Source organism: Ammodytes marinus (assembly GCF_949987685.1).
Source record: "Ammodytes marinus genome assembly, chromosome: 25".
In the NCBI taxonomy this organism is placed as follows: domain Eukaryota; kingdom Metazoa; phylum Chordata; class Actinopteri; order Uranoscopiformes; family Ammodytidae; genus Ammodytes; species Ammodytes marinus.
This window is the reverse complement of record NC_137229.1, coordinates 915,907-930,906: the sequence shown is the minus strand read 5'-3', so window position 1 is coordinate 930,906 and position 15,000 is coordinate 915,907. Positions and strand designations below refer to the sequence as shown.

Sequence of the window (15,000 nt, the reverse complement as noted above, 5' to 3'; positions counted from 1 at the left end):
AGGGTGTGTGTGTGGGGGGTGGGGGGGGTGGGTGTGTGTGTGGCGGGAGGGTGAGGGTGTGTGTGTGTGTGTGTGGGGAAGGGGGTGAGGGTGTGTGTGTGTGTGTGTGTGGGGAGGGTGAGGGTGTGTGTGTGTGTGTGTGGGGAGGGTGAGGGTGTGTGTGTGGGGGAGGAGGAGGGCTTCTTAATGTTACTGCCAGGACCGTCAGCAGCCTAGGAAACAACATGAGAAGGTTAGGTAGTAAGAGTGTGTGTGTGTGTAGGGGGAGGGTGAGGGTGTGTGTGTGTGTGTGTGGGGAGGGTGAGGGTGTGTGTGTGTGTGTGGGGGGAGGGTGAGGGTGTGTGTGTGTGGGGGAGGAGGAGGGCTTCTTAATGTTACTGCCAGGACCGTCAGCAGCCTGGGAAACAACATGAGAAGGTTAGGTAGTAAGTGTGTGTGTGTGTGGGGGGGGTGAGGGGGGGTGGGTGTGTGTGTGTGTGGGGAGGGTGAGGGTGTGTGTGTGTGTGTGTGTGTGTGTGGGGGGAGGGTGAGGGTGTGTGTGTGTGTGTGTGGGGAGGGTGAGGGTGTGTGTGTGTGTGTGTGTGTGTGGGGGGAGGGTGAGGGTGTGTGTGTGTGTGTGTGGGGAGGGTGAGGGTGAGGGTGTGTGTGTGGGGGAGGAGGAGGGCTTCTTAATGTTACTGCCAGGACCGTCAGCAGCCTAGGAAAAAACATGAGAAGGTTAGGTAGTAAGAGTGTGTGTGTGTGGGGGGGAGGGGTGTGTGTGTGTGGGGGGGGGGGGTGGAGGAGGGGTGTGTGTGTGAGTGAGTGAGTGAGTGAGTGAGTGAGTGAGTGTATTGTTACCGTTGGAAACAACATGAGAAGGTTGGGTGTGTGTGAGGGGGGGGGGAGTGAGGAGGAGGGGTGTGTGTGTGTGTGTGTGTGTGTGTGTGTGTGTGTGTGTGTGTGTGTGGTGTGAGTGAGTGAGTGAGTGAGTGAGTGAGTGAGTGAGTGAGTGAGTGAGTGAGTGAGTGAGTGAGTGAGTGAGTGAGACAGAGTGAGTGAGTGAGTGAGTGAGTGAGTGAGTGAGTGAGTGAGTGAGTGAGTGAGTGAGTGAGTGAGTGAGTGAGTGTGTATTGTTACCGTTGCTGGCTGGGCGGTCGGCGGCTCCTGAGACCCAAACATGCTCTTCCACTCTTCATTCATGGTGGAGTCCTGCTTGGTGTGTTTCCTTGCTGTGACACACACGCACACACACACACACACACACACAGGCAGTCACACACACACACACACACACACACACACACACACACACACACACACACGTAGAGAAAGAACGAGATGTTAGACCTTTCTCACAACACATTTAAAGGTGCAGTGTGTAGTTTCAGAGGAGGGGGATTTGTTCACATTCACAGAGCCTGCAGTTAGTTTACTAAACATATTTACTCTACATGTAATTCTTAGTATTGAATAATTCTATCATCATAAATAAAAACTAAACGTAGGACTATAGAATATGTTTGTAAACCAAACTGTGGGCCCTGCTGCTGTAAACAACAACAGTGAAACAGTAACTTTTCAGGAAGCTTTCTAACTTCAAACAGTGTTCCAGGGATCTACATTTTCCCTGTGAGGAAAGTTTGTTTATTCAGTTATGGAGAATATACCTTAGAAAATGTTTCACTTCTCTGACACAACCAAAGTTACACACTGCACCTTTAACTACCAAGGATATAAATGTTACAACAACGTGCTGGACAGACTCGGCCATTCACACGACTGGTTACAATTACACTGCAAAAATAAACCATCTGGTAAATAAGACAAGGATCATTTATTCAGAATGTAAAATAAAATAGCTTTTCTCTTGTTTCCACTTTAAACACACTCAGAGATTCATTTATTTATTTAGAAGTGAAATGGAAAATCAGAGTTCGATTCCCGCTCAGGGCAAAGCAAGTCCAGTGAGGGTCCTTATGCAAGACCCTTAAAGGTGGAGTCAGTGATTCTGGAGAACACTTTTTTTTTTTAAATCTGGGAATATCTCCTCATGATCCGCTACCCGTACGTACTGTGTGTGCGCACTGGAAAAAAAAAATTGGTGGTAATTCACAGCCTAGGCACTGTAAACAGGCATGTTGCTTAGTTTACATAAAACATTATTGTAACGAATAATAGAGGTCAGCAGACAGACTTGTATGGGTTTGAATACTTTTGCAGATGTGTCAATGAATAATGAGAATGGAAATTGACTGTGTATTGGACTGCAGCTGCTTAACAAAAGAAATTAGCAAAATCATCAAAAACAAAAAAAACAACAACAAAATTGTGTTTTTTTTTTTTTTTTTTTTTTTTTTTTCTGTAACAGTAAATGTGTATCTGAATCTGAATCTGATGAAAATGGGGGCGGGACCTGATGAGCCTTTGGATTCTTCCGTCTCCCTTCGGACAACACAAAGTATGATGTATGATGTGAAAGAGATAATTGTGTATTGTGTGGAATTGTCCGAAAGAATAATAAATAAATAAATAAAAAGTTTACAGAGCCTAGGCTGTGTTACGGAGACATTCACAGATTGAACAAAAGCTATTTTTAACAACAAACGTTCTCCAGAATGACTGACTCCACCTTTAATGCCAACTGCCCAAATCTAGCTGTTATAGTTTTGTATAGAAGCGTCTTGATGAATAACATGTTTTGTGAAAGTTGTAAACGCAGAACGACGTTTGTGAATGGAAGAATGGAAGACTGGAAAGGTTAAATTTGTTCTGTTTTCTTTTGCAGTGTTTCTGTTGGGAAAAACACAGATGATTAATGAGCGAGATTACCGAGCGGAGATTGCTGTTATTGGCTTCAGATGGGCTGTGTGTGTGTGTGTGTGTGTGTGTGTGTGTGTGTGTGTGTGTGTGTGTGTGTGTGTGTGTGTGTGTGTGTGTGTGTGTGTGTGTGTGTGTGTGCGTGCGTGCGTGCGTGCGTGCGTGCGTGCGTGCGTGCGTGCGTGCGTGCGTGCGTGCGTGCGTGCGTGCGTGCGTGCGTGCGTGTGTGTGTGTGTGTGTGTGCAATTATCTGTGTGTGTGCGTGCGTGCGTTATTTATTCTACTGACTGACAGAAACACATCTTGAACACAGACCTTAGTTTAAAGCAACAGTGCGTAGCTCTTTCATATAAACGTATCGGTATCTGCTGAAAATGTTGCGATCAATGCAAACCCTATCTACAACAGCAGGTTAGTTTGCTGTTAAAGCCAAACGTTACATTTATTTTACGTGAAATATCAAAATATACGTCTAAAGATTTAGCGCCACCCTCAGGTCAAACGTTGTTACTTTGCCAACAAGCTGCGTGCAATATGTCACTGCAAACTGATGCAGAAAGTAAATGGTAAGAGATACCAGACACTGCAGCCATGGACTCTGTGAAGTGAAGAAAAATAACATATTTACTTCACTGGTGGGAATATGAAGGTGTATTGAACTCTGAGATCCTATGTAGTATAGATGTGCAAACATTTTAGAAATCGGTTCATCCTAGCCTGAGAAAAGACAGAAAGAGTGTTTTATAGTCTCACTGTCTAACCCTACATATTACTAGTGTGACATCACACTAGTAAATATGTAGGGTTAGGATTAACAGGCCATCTGGTCCAAGGGAAGACTGAGGGAAGAAAAACCTTATTCATTATATTATGATAGTTATTTTATAATGATAGAACGCCGGTTCCGTATGGGTGAAGTATTCCTTTAAGATACTTTATTAGTCAATGGCTTAATTGAAATTTGTCTTTTCTCATATCCTCTCTGAAGTTACCACACTCCAGAGGGGGTCAGAGCGCAGGGTCAGCCATAGTACAGCGCCCCTGGAGCAGTTTGGGGTTAAGTGTCTTGCTCAAGGACACAATGGTAGAGATGGTGGGCACCATAGATGTAATAGCAGCCACCACTAGTTTTACTACTAACGCCCTCCTGTCCAGTGCTGGGGATCGAACCAGAGACCTCATGGTTACTGGGAGGAGGAACCAGAGACCTCATGGTTACTGGGAGGAACTAGAGACCTCACGGTTACTGGGAGGAGGAACCAGAGACCTCATAGTTACTGGGAGGAGGAACCAGAGACCTCATGGTTACTAGGAGGAGGAACCAGAGACCTCATGGTTACTGGGAGGAACCAGAGACCTCATGGTTACTGGGAGGAGGAACCAGAGACCTCATGGTTACTGGGAGGAGGAAACAGAGACCTCATGGTTACTGGGAGGAGGAAACAGAGACCTCATGGTTACTGGGAGGAAGAACCAGAGACCTCATGGTTACTGGGAGGAACCAGAGACCTCATGGTTACTGGGAGGAACCAGAGACCTCAAGGTTACTAGGAGGAGGAACCAGAGACCTCAAGGTTACTAGGAGGAGGAACCAGAGACCTCAAGGTTACTAGGAGGAGGAACCAGAGACCTCATGGTTACTGGGAGGAGGAACCAGAGACCTCATGGTTACTGGGAGGAAGAACCAGAGACCTCATGGTTACTGGGAGGAAGAACCAGAGACCTCATGTTTACTGGGAAGCCTCTCTTTCATCTAGGACATACAGTACTACCATTCATTTTAATTTTAACATGAAGCGCTGACATCTTTATGAAACCAGCTTTTAGTTTGATTTACAGAGGAAGGACTGTCACTGTGTTTCATGCTGACTGTGCTGTTACTATTGTGACTGTGTGTTTGAGGGAAAACAATATGGCGCATTAAATCAGTCAAATTCTCTTCCAAGATGACTCATTTATTCCATTTTAGTGAGAAGACAGAACAGCCACTGGCTTTGATGTGTATAATGATGAGTTATATTTATCAGTTTTTATCTTCAAGGGGATTTTAGGCGAAGTCTCCTGGTATTATTCATTGTTTATGTCCCGGAAGTGAGTCCCCGCACATGGGTTACGTTCTCAGGACATTATGACTGTTCCTCAAGCTCAGACTGGGCTGGGTCACTATAATGGTGACGTCATAGAATAGATAAAGACGCCTTTGAAGTTTTCTGCCCCTTCTTCCTGGAATAACCTGCAGAACGAGCTCAAACTTCAGGACCTAGAGAGCAGATAAAACCTTAGAATGGTGTGATGTAGGCGTAAAATGGAGACTTCCGGTTTGGCCATGCAGGGGTAGGACGTGCGAAGGCAGAGCTCCCCACCCAACTTATCAATATTAACCTTTAAAAACGCCGCTCAGGGCATCTAACTGCTTAAATCAGTCTAAGACAGACAAAAGGCCACCGACTTTGGCGATATGAGTAAGAATAAGCCGACCAGTGCGCCGCCGTGGACTCCGCCAACAACCCGAACTAGTATAGCTAGCAAGGTTGCTGCTATGGCTAGTGCTAGCCCACACAGTGGTGGAACGACTGCAAACGTGGAGGCTGTTTCCGTGAGCCAGCTTGTAGCCGAGTTGTCGAAACAACGGTCTTCGCTCAAGGAGGACATCTCTGCTTTAATTCAAGAGTCAATTGCCCCGCTTCAGTCCTCCGTGAATGCACTGACAGAGACTGTTACTAGCTTTCAAGCACGGCTAAGCGCAACCGAAGTTCTGGCTGGGGATAACTTCAGTGCGATTTTCACAGCGGACGGGAAAATAAAACGACTAGAGGAGCAAAATGCCACACTGCTCGAACGCGTGGATGACCTGGAGAACCGCTCTCGCAGAGCAAACCTGAGAATCCTGAACGTCCCGGAGGACAGCGAGAAGGGCCAGCACACCGTCAAGTTTGTATCCGACCTGCTAATGGAAGCAATGGGCGAAGAGGTTTTTGAAAACCCACCGGAGTTGGAGCGGGCTCATCGTTCTCCCGGCCAAAGACCCCGAGAAGGACAGCCGCCCCGTCCCTTTGTGGTGTGTTTCCATCGTTTCCAGGTGAAAGAAAAGGCATTGCAGTGGGCCCGGACGCACGACGTGGAGTTTAACGGCTCCAAACTGAGGATCTACCCGGACATGTCTGCTGGCCTGGCGAAGAAACGCGCTGCATTTAAAAACGTCAAGCAGCTCCTCTATGAGAAGAAGATAAGATTCAGTCTGCTACATCCTGCACGTCTCCGAGTTCAGTTTGAGGATGAGACTCTCTTTTTCCACTCACCAGAAGCTGCCAAGGTGTTCTATGACCGTCGGGTTGCCGGACCAATTGACTGATTCTGACTCAAATGGACTAATCCGAGACCGACAGAACTTCATCGAGCTGAAGTGATCAATATGTCTGAAGGTTGGTTAATTTGAGCCGTTAGAATTTAAGTGAAGCAAATATCAGTCTGTATCACTTTCATAATCGATAGCAGAATGTTTGTTGACAACTGGTTAACGTTACGTTACAGCCTGAGAGGGGCGTAGCCCAAGCAAAACTATTTGCCTATTTGTTCAGATCCTATGGTTCAGATGCATTTATTTATCATTTAGCCATCTATCCTGTCTATGCAGTAGTTCGAATAATGCATACTTAAGTGTGATATGGGAGGTGAACTAAAGTTAGCCTGCCTACTTGTTATATTAATGGCGGTTGTTTATGTTGACTGGGAACTACAATGTTATTCATCTCTGTTCAGAGTCAATGCCCTGAGTGTGTATACTTGTTAAAGTGAGAGTGGGGAGCATTGTGTAGGGGAAATAAGGTATGGGCTATTGGAAGTTTAGTCACAGTAAGATAGCTGCGGTTCGTTACTGTTCAGAGAACGAACCTAGAGTTCACACATGTTCCAAGGTTAGGGTTTTTTTTTTTTTTTTTTTTTTTTTTTTTTTTTTTCTCTCTCTCTCCCGTTCTCCATTTTATATTCTCCCGATCTGGCTATACAGCACCATCCATTTCAGCCGTAACATTACCCAACCCGCTTGTTTATTAAGCTATGAATAGAGCAAGCACAACTTTAGTTGGAGGGTCTGCAGTACGTTTTGTTAGCTGGAATGTCAGAGGCATGAATGGCCCAGTGAAAAGGGCGCGAATTTTTTCACATTTAAAACGGTTGCACACTGAAATTGCATTTCTGCAGGAAACGCACCTACGAGTACAAGATCAAGTTTTACTTAGAAAGGCCTGGATAGGTCAGGTGTACCATTCAACCTTTAGTAACAGAGCTAGAGGTGCTGCAATTATAATCCATAAAAAAGTACTCTTCACTGCTTCAAAAATAATTTCAGATCCCCAGGGACGTTATGTTATAGTATCAGGTCTTCTCTATCACACCCCGGTGGTTTTAGTTAGTATTTACGCCCCCAACTGGGATGATGCAGATTTTTTCAGGAAGATAATCACCTTATTACCAGATTTAAATACTCATCACCTAATATTTGGCGGTGATATGAACTGTGTGATGGACACAGCCATAGACCGGTCAAGTCCCAAATCTGCACCTCCATCAAAAATGTCCAGAGCTCTTTTAAGTCTCATGACGCACCTTGGCTGTATTGACCCATGGAGATTTTTGTATCCAAACAAAAAAGAATTCTCTTGTTTTTCACATGTTCATCAGTCTTATTCAAGAATAGACTATTTTTTCATTGATAAGCGTCTTCTTCCCTCAGTGAAATCTGTAGACTACTCGGCTATTGTAGAATCTGATCATGCACCTGTTATTCTTGACATTGGCTTTACACTTAATTACCCACCAAGGCCAGCTTGGAGACTTAACACGGCATTACTTTCAGATGCAGATTTTTGTCAGTTCATGTCTAAAGCAATAGATGATTTCATTTTAACCAATCAGAATGACTCCGTATCACCATCCATATTATGGGAAACATTAAAAGTCGTACTGAGGGGACAAATAATATCATTTTCAGCTTCACGTAATAAGAAAAGAAAACAAAGACAGGAGGAGCTCATTGATTCTATTCTTAAAATTGATCAGCAATACTCAACAACTCCAACACCTGAACTATACAAAGAAAAATTAAATCTGAAAGCAAAGTATGATATATTGTCTACTGGAAGGACTGAACATAACTTGTTAAGATCACGAGCATTCTTTTATGAACATGGGGAGAAGGCAGGACGCCTACTTGCTCACCAGTTAAAGGCTAAGTCGTCTGCCCAACTCATATCAACAATTAGGAAAACGCCTCAAGAATTGACAATAGATCCCCAAGAAATTAATAATACTTTTAAAACATTTTATTCTGAGTTATATACCTCAGAATTTCCTCAGGACACTTCTTCTATGGTTAATTTTTTAGAAACCCTGAATACTCCAACAATTGCACAGGAACAAAGGGACAACCTGGAAAGACCACTAAACAGACAGGAAGTAGATAACTCAATTAAGGACATGCAGAGCGGGAAGGCCCCCGGGCCGGACGGCTTCCCAGTCGAATTCTATAAAAAATTCTCCTTAAAACTGATCCCCTTACTTCTCAATATGTTTAAGTACTCGTTTGAACAGACAGCTCTCCCACAGAGCCTCACAGAGGCTCTCATCACAGTTTTACTGAAGCCTGGTAAAGACCCGGTGGATTGCAGCTCTTATAGGCCTATTTCTTTACTGAACGTGGACGTTAAGATACTGTCTAAAATTCTGGCCTCTCGAATAAACACCATAGTATCAGACATCATTTCAAATGATCAAACCGGTTTTGTGAGAGGCCGCCACTCATTCATTAACATTCGTAGACTCCTGAATGTGGTGCATTCTCCAGCGTCTGGGGGAGGACCAGAGGTGGTGGTCTCCCTAGACGCGGAGAAGGCATTCGACAGAGTAGAATGGGAGTATCTTTTTGCTGTACTGGGCAAATTTGGGTTTGGGCCGAAATTTATGTCCTGGGTTCGTCTATTATATTCATCTCCTAAAGCTGCAGTAGTTACTAATAAATTATGTTCACATTATTTTCCTTTATCTAGGGGCACGCGTCAAGGCTGCCCACTTAGCCCATTACTGTTCATTTTAGCGATAGAGCCCCTGTCAATTAAACTTAGAACTACACCATCCATACATGGCATTAGAAGGATGGAGATGGAATATAAAGCTTCCTTGTATGCTGATGATCTCTTAATATTTTTAACGGACCCGCTATCCTGTAAATCTGAACTTTTGAAGATTCTGGTTGACTTTGGTGGTTTTTCAGGTTATAAAATTAACTATTCAAAAAGTGTGTGTTTCCCTATCAATGATAAGGCAAAGCAGATTCCAGACACAGACTTGCCATTTTGTATATCACATTCCGGTTTTAAGTATTTAGGAATAAATATCACCCCTTCTTTTTCTGAATTGTTTAAAGCCAACTTCACACCTATAATGGAGAAACTAAAATCTGACCTCCAGAGATGGAGTGCTATTTACCTTTCTTTAGCTGGAAAAATCAACTGCGTCAAGATGAATGTGTTGCCTAGATTTTTATATTTGTTTCAAAGCATCCCAGTTTTCCTGCCAAAATCCTTCTTCCGTTCACTTGATGCCCTACTCTCAAGTTTCATATGGGGAGGTAAATCTTCAAGACTTCGTAAAACATTGCTTGAAAGGCCAAGAAAAGAGGGTGGGCTTGCTCTCCCGAATTTCAGGGTTTATTATTGGGCAGCGAATCTGCAAAAAATAATGTACTGGTTTCAGGCCCCAGACACGGGTTGGTGCAGTGAGGAGGCAAAGCTCTGTAATCTGTCATCACTTCCTGCACTATTAACAACAAAACTTCCTCTCTCCCCATCACAGTTTTCCTCAAGCCCAGTAGTGCGCTCAACCCTAAGAATTTGGATACAATTCAGGCAAACATTTAAATTGTCTGGCCTTTCTATGCTAAGTCCCATATGTAATAACCACCTCTTTCCAGCTGCTAAACTCGATGTCACATTCACACAATGGGACACTATGGGTCTTACTACATGCAAGGACTTTTTCATAGATAATATTTTTCCTACTTTCACAGATTTGGCCAAAAAACACTCTATTTCTAAATCCAGTTTTTTCCGATATCTTCAGTTACGCCACTTTATTCAAACGTACAACCCATCGTTCCCTCAATTACCTGAAAGTTCAAACTTGGATGTCATACTAAAGATTCCCTTAACTTTGAAGGGCCAAATCTCTAATTTATATAATTCAATTATGTAATTTAGTAGTGTATCAACAGAAAAGATCAAAACAAAATGGGAGGAAGAATTAGGAACAGTCATTTCAGATGAGACATGGGTTAGGGCTCTTAGCTGTGTAAACGGAACCTCTTCTTGTGTACGTCTCAATCTTATTCAATTTAAAGTTCTTCACCGTACTCACTATAGTAAGGTCAGACTTGCTAAAATATACCCTGAACTAGATGAGACGTGTGATCGCTGTAAAGCCACCAACGCAGACCTAGCTCATATGTTCTGGTCGTGCTCCAAGTTGGAAGAGTTTTGGAAATCAATATTTGGGATTTTGAATGTTGCTTTTGGCCTACATCTACAACCTAGCCCTTTAATGGCTATATTTGGTGTAAGAGATAACGACACTGCGACAGCCACTAACAAGAAAAATGTTATTGCCTTTGCAACTCTAATTGCTCGAAGGAGAATTCTCTTGGAATGGAAATCCCAATTATCACCGAAGGCATCTGTGTGGCTTTCTGATATGATGATGTTTTTAAAAATTGAAAAAGTGAAATACTTTCTTAGAGGATCAACCGAAAAATTCAACAAAGTCTGGGACCCTTTACTGGTTTATTTTGACAAACTTGTCACTCTCCCCTCTCATTAGTATATAAGCTTTAATGTAAAGCGCAAACACTTTCATCTTAGGAGAACTCCCCCCCCCTTTTTTTTTTTTTTTTTTTTCAATTATTTTTTTTTTTTCTTCTTTTTTTTTTTTTTCTTCTTTTTTTTCTTTTTTTTTTTTATGGCACAGGGATTGTTAGGGTTGGATGGGGTTTATAAAAATATAAAAATGTAAACTGTTAACTCTTGTTTCATTGTACATTGTCGCAAAAAGAAATGTAACTACTGTGAAATATTGTAACATGTGTGACAGCGTACATCTTGTCTAACAAGCAATAAAAATACATGTAAAAAAAAAAAAAAAAAAAAAAAAAAAAAAAAAAGAATGGTGTGATGTAAAATAATAGTAGTTGTTCTGAAACCTTGACCCTGTCTGTCTGTCTGTCTGTCTGTCTGTCTGTCTGTCTGTCTGTCTGTCTGTCTGTCTGTCTGTCTGTCTGTCTGTCTGTCTGTCTGTCTGTCTGTCTGTCTGTCTGTCTATCATCTATCCATCCATCCAACCATCCATCTACCTATCTATCTATCCATCCATCCATCCATCCATCTACCTATCTATCCATCGATCCATCCATCTATCCAAATGTATTGTGTGAGTGTCTGTGCGTGAGTGTGAGTGTGAGTGTGAGTGTGAGTGTGAGTGTGTGTGTGTGTGTGTGTGTGTGTGTGTGTGTGTGTGTGTGTGTGTGTGTGTGTGTGTGTGTGTGTGAGAGACAGAGAGAGAGAGGGTGTGTGTGTGTGTGTGTGCGTGTGTCTATCTATCCATCCATCCAACTACCTATCTATAGATAGATAGATAGACAGACAGACAGACAGACAGACAGACAGACAGACAGACAGACAGACAGACAGACAGACAGACAGACAGACAGATAGACAGTGAGTGTATTGTTATGTGTGTTTACCTCTCTTATCCTCTGCCTCAGCTTTAGGCTTCACCAGATCCACCTGTCGTCCTGTGATGCCCAGAGTGCTGAGGTCTATGCTGCCTGTGTGCCCCACCTCTCCCATGCTGTGGCTCTGCTCGCCCATCGTGGCTTTGGCTTTGTTGGACTTCAACATGAAATCCTTCAGAGCCAGCAGCTTGTCCTCCTCCGCCTCCGTCATGCCCTGAAAACACAGGACACAGGACACACACAGAGGTTTAATGATTTTGAATAGTCTTTTATTTATTTATTTTTGGCATTTTTATGCTTTTATTGACAGTGTAGAGACAGAGTTGAAATGGGGCAGAGAGGGGAGTGACATGCAGAGAACGACCGCGGGCTGGAATCGAACCCGGGTCCGCTGCTGGCCGAGGTCCATGGGGGGGGGGACGCCCTACCAACTGAGCTAAGGGCGCCCCCCTTGAATAGCCTTTTCAAGCTTTATTAGACAGTACAGAGTTGAAATGGGGAGACAGAGAGAGAGAGAGGGGGGATGACCTGCAGTAAAGGTCCACGGGTCGGATTTGAACCTGCGACCTCTGCAACGAAGGAGCGCCCCATAAGATACATCGTTTTAACACAGGACACAAGACACACACACAGAGGTTTAATGATTTGCATACTGAGGTAAAACAGTGTGAATTCTGCTGTTAGTGGCTTTTATGTAACAGACATTAATATTTTTGAAAAAGTTACGCACTAGAGCTTTAAATTAAGATACAATATGAGGTCAAATTTTTAGTTTGAATTGGCTTTTCCCCGTGTTCAACTTCTACAGAGAATTTTATGAAAAAAAAAAACACACACTGCCACTTTAGATCAGTTTCATCTGAGCGCCATGTGTGGAACAGTCTGCTACGGGTCTGTGAAAGCTCTTTGTGTGGTTTGTTCCTCAGAATTTGAAAAAAAAAGGGAAAAAAAAATCCTCTCACACACAACACAATGCATTTGAAAAAAATATCTACTCATGGTACAGTGCGTGTGTGTGTGTATGCTGTGCGTGTGTGTGTGTATGCTGTGTGTGTATGCTGTGTGTGTGTGTGTGTGTGTGTGTATGCTGTATGCTGTGTGTGTGTGTGTGTGTGTGTGTGTGTGTGTGTGTGTGTGTGTATGCTGTGTATGCTGTGTGTGTGTGTGTGTATGTGTGTTTTCCAGATGGGGATTCTAACAAAAGTGCTAGCAACATTCATCTTAGCGCTCGACCTCCCGAGTGTGAACGGATTTCTGTTTTATCTGCGTCCAGCTTTTGAAACCAGATGTGTTTATGAAACAAGGCGTCAGCTATGTAATGCACACACTGTAGTTAAAGGTGCAGTCAGTGATTCTGGAGAACGCTTGTTGTCAAAAATCACTTTTTGGTCAAAATCAGTGAATATCTCCTCATGATCCGCTACCTGTCTGTACTGTGTGAGCGCTGAAAAAAAATCCAGTGTTAATACACAGCCTAGGCTCTGTAAATGGGCATGTTGCTAGCTACAGTGGGACTCCTTTGTTTACATATCCTTTGTTTATATACCAGTTTACAGAGCCTAGGCTGTGGATTAACACCAGATTATTTCCAGTGCACGCACAGTACAGACAGGTAGTGGATCATGAGGAGATATTCACTGATTTTGACAACAAGCGTTCTCCAGAATCACTGACTACACCTTTAAGTGAAGGAAATAGATTTTTAATTAGATTTCAGTGGGAGGGGCTCCGGGGGTTTATAGGTCTAGAGACAGATGTTCAACAGAAACGTCCTGGTTGGTTTCTGGGGAAGTCTTTCTAGTTTCTACAGGGTGGAAGAGATGAGAGAATGTGTGTGTGTGTGTGTGTGTGTGTGTGTGTGTGTGTGTGTGTGTGTGTGTGTGTGTGTGTGTGTGTGTGTGTGTGTGTGTGTGTGTGTGTGTGTGTGTGTGTGTGTGTGTGTGTGTGTGTGTGTGTGTGTGTGTGTGTGTGTGTGTGTGTGTGTGTGTGTGTGTGTGTGTGTGTGTGTGTGTGTGTGTGTGTGTGTGTGTGTGTGTGTGTGTGTGTGTGTGTGTGTGTGTGTGTGTGTGTGTGTGTGTGTGTGTGTGTGTGTGTGTGTGTGTGTGTGTGTGTGTGTGTGTGTGTGTGTGTGTGTGTGTGTGTGTGTGTCTGAGTCAGTGAGTCTGTGTTTTCAGATAGCTGTGGTTTAGGATAAACTAGATTTTAATGTCTGGTTCCTCCTCCACAAAACCTCCCGGTGACTGGATGTTGTTTAGACATGTTACTCTCTAGACCAGGCCAAGGCTGTGTTGTTAAAGCCCTACTAACGTCCTCCCTCCTACATACTCAACCTGTATATACTTCATACTAAAAGCCCTACTAACGTCCTCCCTCCTACATACTCAACATGTATATACTTCATACTAAAAGCCCTACTAACGTCCTCCCTCCTACATACTCAACATGTATATACTACATACTAAAAGCCCTACTAACGTCCTCCCTCCTACATACTCAACATGTATATACTACATACTAAAAGCCCTACTAACGTCCTCCCTCCTACATACTCAACATGTATATACTACATACTAAAAGCCCTACTAACGTCCTCCCTCCTACATACTCAACATGTATATACTACATACTAAAAGCCCTACTAACGTCCTCCCTCCTACATACTCAACATGTATATACTACATACTAAAAGCCCTACTAACGTCCTCCCTCCTACATACTCAACATGTATATACTACATACTAAAAGCCCTACTAACGTCCTACTCATACTAAAGCCCTACTAACGTCCTACTCATACTAAAGCCCTACTAACGTCCTCCCTCATACTAAAAGCCCTACTAACGTCCTCCCTCATACTAAAAGCCCTACTAACGTCCTCCCTCCTACATACTCAACATGTACATACTACATACTGTCTACTTAACCATCCATTGTGTATGCGAGGTTCGTCGGACCGTTTACACTGAAGTATACAGAAGCAATAAAGAATTTGAAAAAAAACTTCTGTGCGTGTTTGAAAAGACGCAATGCATCGTGGGGCGTGTGTTGAGTAGGAAAAGTAACCTATCGATCCATACACAAAATCTTCCCCGGAAGTTAGTACTCATCCGGGCATTTCTCGCCTACTCAAACTCGTTTCACTTCCGCATTGTCAAACATTTAACAAAACTAAACTGAAGCAGACGCGGCAGACCCATAAGAAAAAAAGACCTTCAGACTTCACACTACGAGAGACTTTTAAGACCTGAAAGATTACGAAACTTTGAAAAGTTACGTAATCGAGTCTGAAGACTTTTCTGTTTCCATTTTAACCTGTACTTTTTATTTTATTTAAATGTTTTACTTCTTTTCATTCGCTTTTAAATGTCTTCTAATGTGTTTTATGTATTTTAATCTTGCCCCTGTAAAGCACTTTGAGTGGCC

The 15,000-nt window shown here is 43.2% G+C and overlaps 1 protein-coding gene across 1 annotated transcript in view; it reads right to left on the bottom strand.

Moving 5' to 3' along the window:
- The window catches only part of pik3r4 (phosphoinositide-3-kinase, regulatory subunit 4), a 39,908-nt gene that overhangs the window by 8,151 nt on the left and 16,757 nt on the right, over positions 1 to 15,000 (bottom strand). The window contains 2 exon segments of the mRNA XM_080053377.1: positions 1,120 to 1,211; positions 11,588 to 11,792. Of these exon segments, the coding sequence (XP_079909503.1) occupies positions 1,120 to 1,211; positions 11,588 to 11,792 (297 nt within the window).